A 2,715-nucleotide genomic window follows, 5' to 3' on the forward strand; every position below is an offset into this window, starting at 1 on the left:
CTCTATGGTGCCAACTAAACATTAATATATGAAAAAAAATGTAAAGTCTCTTCTTTATTCTAATTTCATCTTGTTCTTAATTAAAATAATAAATATTATTGAAACTCGTGTAATTATGAAACATGTAGGAGAAAATAGAAGAAAAAGTCCATCTGTTTGTTGTCAGTGAGAGAACATTGGTTTGTGAAAAATGAACAGAAAAACTGGGTTCCACTTGCTGACACCAACACCTGGAAACTCGTAACCTTCTCTTTTTCTCTTTCCCATTTCTCTGAAAAATCTTAATCATTGATGCAGTAAAAACCTTGACATTCATGCCACAGATTTTACAGAAATTCGAAGGAAAATAAAAAGGGTTTTTAAGACAGGAAACCAAAGACATGCGGGGGGGGGGGGGGGAATAAAAGAATGTTTGGGAACACAAGTCTAAATTTACTGGAAGTTGTTTTTAACTAAATTGATTCAAACTCCAAAGATGTAAGAATTACAGGGGGAGAAATGGGGAAAACAGTCGATGAAATGAAATTAATACGGTGTAAACAAAATGAACGTGAGAAATATTTAGCAAAACAAGCCAAGAACAATGTTAATATTGTCTGTCTCTTGTTCTTTTTCTCAAACCCTAATCTCATATTGATCTCACACAAAAATTAATTAATTTCTTGTTTTTTTATCAGTATAGTAAAAACTCGATTCTTGTTTTTTTTTTTTAAAGAAAAGCAATCAAACCTCACGTGCGTTACACATCAAACTAACACAACTGATCGAAATTCGAATGAAGCAAGGATGATGAATGGTGGTGTAGCACGTTGTTATTCATCACCGCCGCCGCCGTCTCCACCGTGCTGTGAATGTGACCCGCTCAATTGAGATTCCGATATGCCGTTGCCGCCGGAGACTTGCCTATAAGGATTCAATCCGGCTAACATATTTAAATGCCCTTCACTTATGCCACTACTTCCACCGCTGCCCGAACCCAATTGTTGGCCCGGCAACAAGGCCATCGGAGTTGGAAAATTCATGACATGTAACCCACTGGACATAGTTCCCCTATACAAACCACTGTTGTTAACCGAAGGAAATGTCCATATGGGATCACCGCCACCACTCATGACTTGATTACTGGGATTAGTTAACATCCAAAAGTTAGCCGGAACCTGTGTGTGGGTCGCCGGGATCGCCCCGGTGCTCGACTGCAACAAGTAACTCCCCATTTGATGTTGCGAAGATAAATCGTGTTCGGGTCTTCTTTTCCTTCCTATACTGCCTTCTTCGGCTTCGGATATTTCCATGGAAGACTCTTGCTTAGCTTGGAACATTGGATTCAAATTACTACTCGATTGGAAGTTAAGGAACGTCGTGGACGGTGTCGTTTCGAGTCCGATTCCGGGAAACAAGCTTCGACGTTGTTGCATCGAGAAGTTAGAGTTGAAACCCGAGGACCGAAGCTGAGAAGGGATCGACATACTCGAACCAGAGCTACGGAGCGAGATGTTGAGGGAAGTGAAGTTCGCTGGGATGGTGCCGGTTCCCGTGGCGGCAATCACGGCTGGTTCGGCTTGTTGGAGCAGCCACTCGATCGTTTCGCCATCGGATTTGTGGCCCAGCTCACGAGTGAGTTGAAAAACCCTAGCTGCACAAAGAGCCGGCATGCGGATCCTACGACCACGTCCATCTACCTTGGTGTGACGGTCTTTGGTTGAAGTACGCTTAGGTGGTGGGATTTTGGAAGGCTCCGCCGAGATCTGGTGGCTCGAAGCGGAACGAGTTGCGGTGGTGAGTTGATCAGCTGAGGAGGAGGGAATTGGTAGGGAAGGGAAAGGAAGGGTGGTGGAAGAGGTGGAACAAGGCTGGTTATCTTCTTCTTTCTTCTCGAGTAATTGGAATGGGAAAGTAGGACGGTGGTGGTGGTGGTGATCATCACTTCCTCCTCCTTCCATGATAGCATGAAAGTAATAGGTTGTTTCTCCAATGGTGATGAATTATGAGTGATGGAGGTGTATTTAGATCCAACCTTTTACTTTCTGTATTATATTGAATGTTTAAATGAGTCTTTTAGGGTTTTGTTTTCATAAAATAAAATCATTTTCTTAAAATATTAATAAAATCATTTTTATATTTGAATTATAATTCTATTGATATAATTATTATTTTAATATTATTATTTGTGTATGTTTAAGGATCAATAAATATATATATTAAGAGAGGAGGGCAAGCTTTAAGGAACAAAGGTCCTGAGTGGGAATTATATGGGTTAGCTTTAAAAACAATTAATTTTTTATTTCTATAATTTAGAAGAAAAAATATTTATAAAGACAAATAATAAATTTAGTAGTTGTGATGGATCGAGAGGTATTAGGGTTGAGATCACACTCCCTAAAAAATTTAAATTTCTTTATATTTTAAGTTTTTTTCTTGTATTTTATATAAATTATTTAATTTCGCATCATTTTAAATTTTATAATTTCCCACCCTTAAATTTTTAATATAATTTCTTAAGTTTACACATCAACATAAATTCTTATGTCCGTTCCCAATTTGAATCAAATCGTATTTGTTAATTTTAAAATAAATAGTCATTAAAACATTTAATTAATGATATAGACTATAATTTGATCTAAAGTTCATTTATATATTAATATATTTTTTGTTTATTTTAACATTGAAAATCAGGGACGGGGTTAGTGTATCATAGAAGGTGTTATGTTTTTTTAA

At 37.5% G+C, this 2,715-nt stretch overlaps 1 protein-coding gene across 1 annotated transcript; it reads right to left on the minus strand.

Annotated features, from left to right (window-relative positions):
- Window positions 1-541: 541 nt before the first annotated feature.
- LOC120140685 (transcription factor TCP14-like) lies at window positions 542-2,045 on the minus strand. Its single transcript, XM_039155657.1, has one exon. The coding sequence runs from the start codon at window positions 1,938-1,940 to the stop codon at window positions 813-815; it is 1,128 nt and encodes a 375-aa protein (XP_039011588.1). The 5' UTR covers window positions 1,941-2,045; the 3' UTR covers window positions 542-812.
- Window positions 2,046-2,715: the final 670 nt, after the last annotated feature.

This window comes from Hibiscus syriacus, unplaced genomic scaffold, assembly GCF_006381635.1.
Source record: "Hibiscus syriacus cultivar Baekdansim isolate YM2019G1 unplaced genomic scaffold, ASM638163v2 tig00110788_pilon, whole genome shotgun sequence".
NCBI lineage: Eukaryota > Viridiplantae > Streptophyta > Magnoliopsida > Malvales > Malvaceae > Hibiscus > Hibiscus syriacus.

Coding starts and splice junctions, on each gene's coding strand:
- LOC120140685 (XM_039155657.1), bottom strand. CDS start 1,940: ATGGAAGGAGGAGGAAGTGATGATCACCACCACCACCACCGTCCTACT.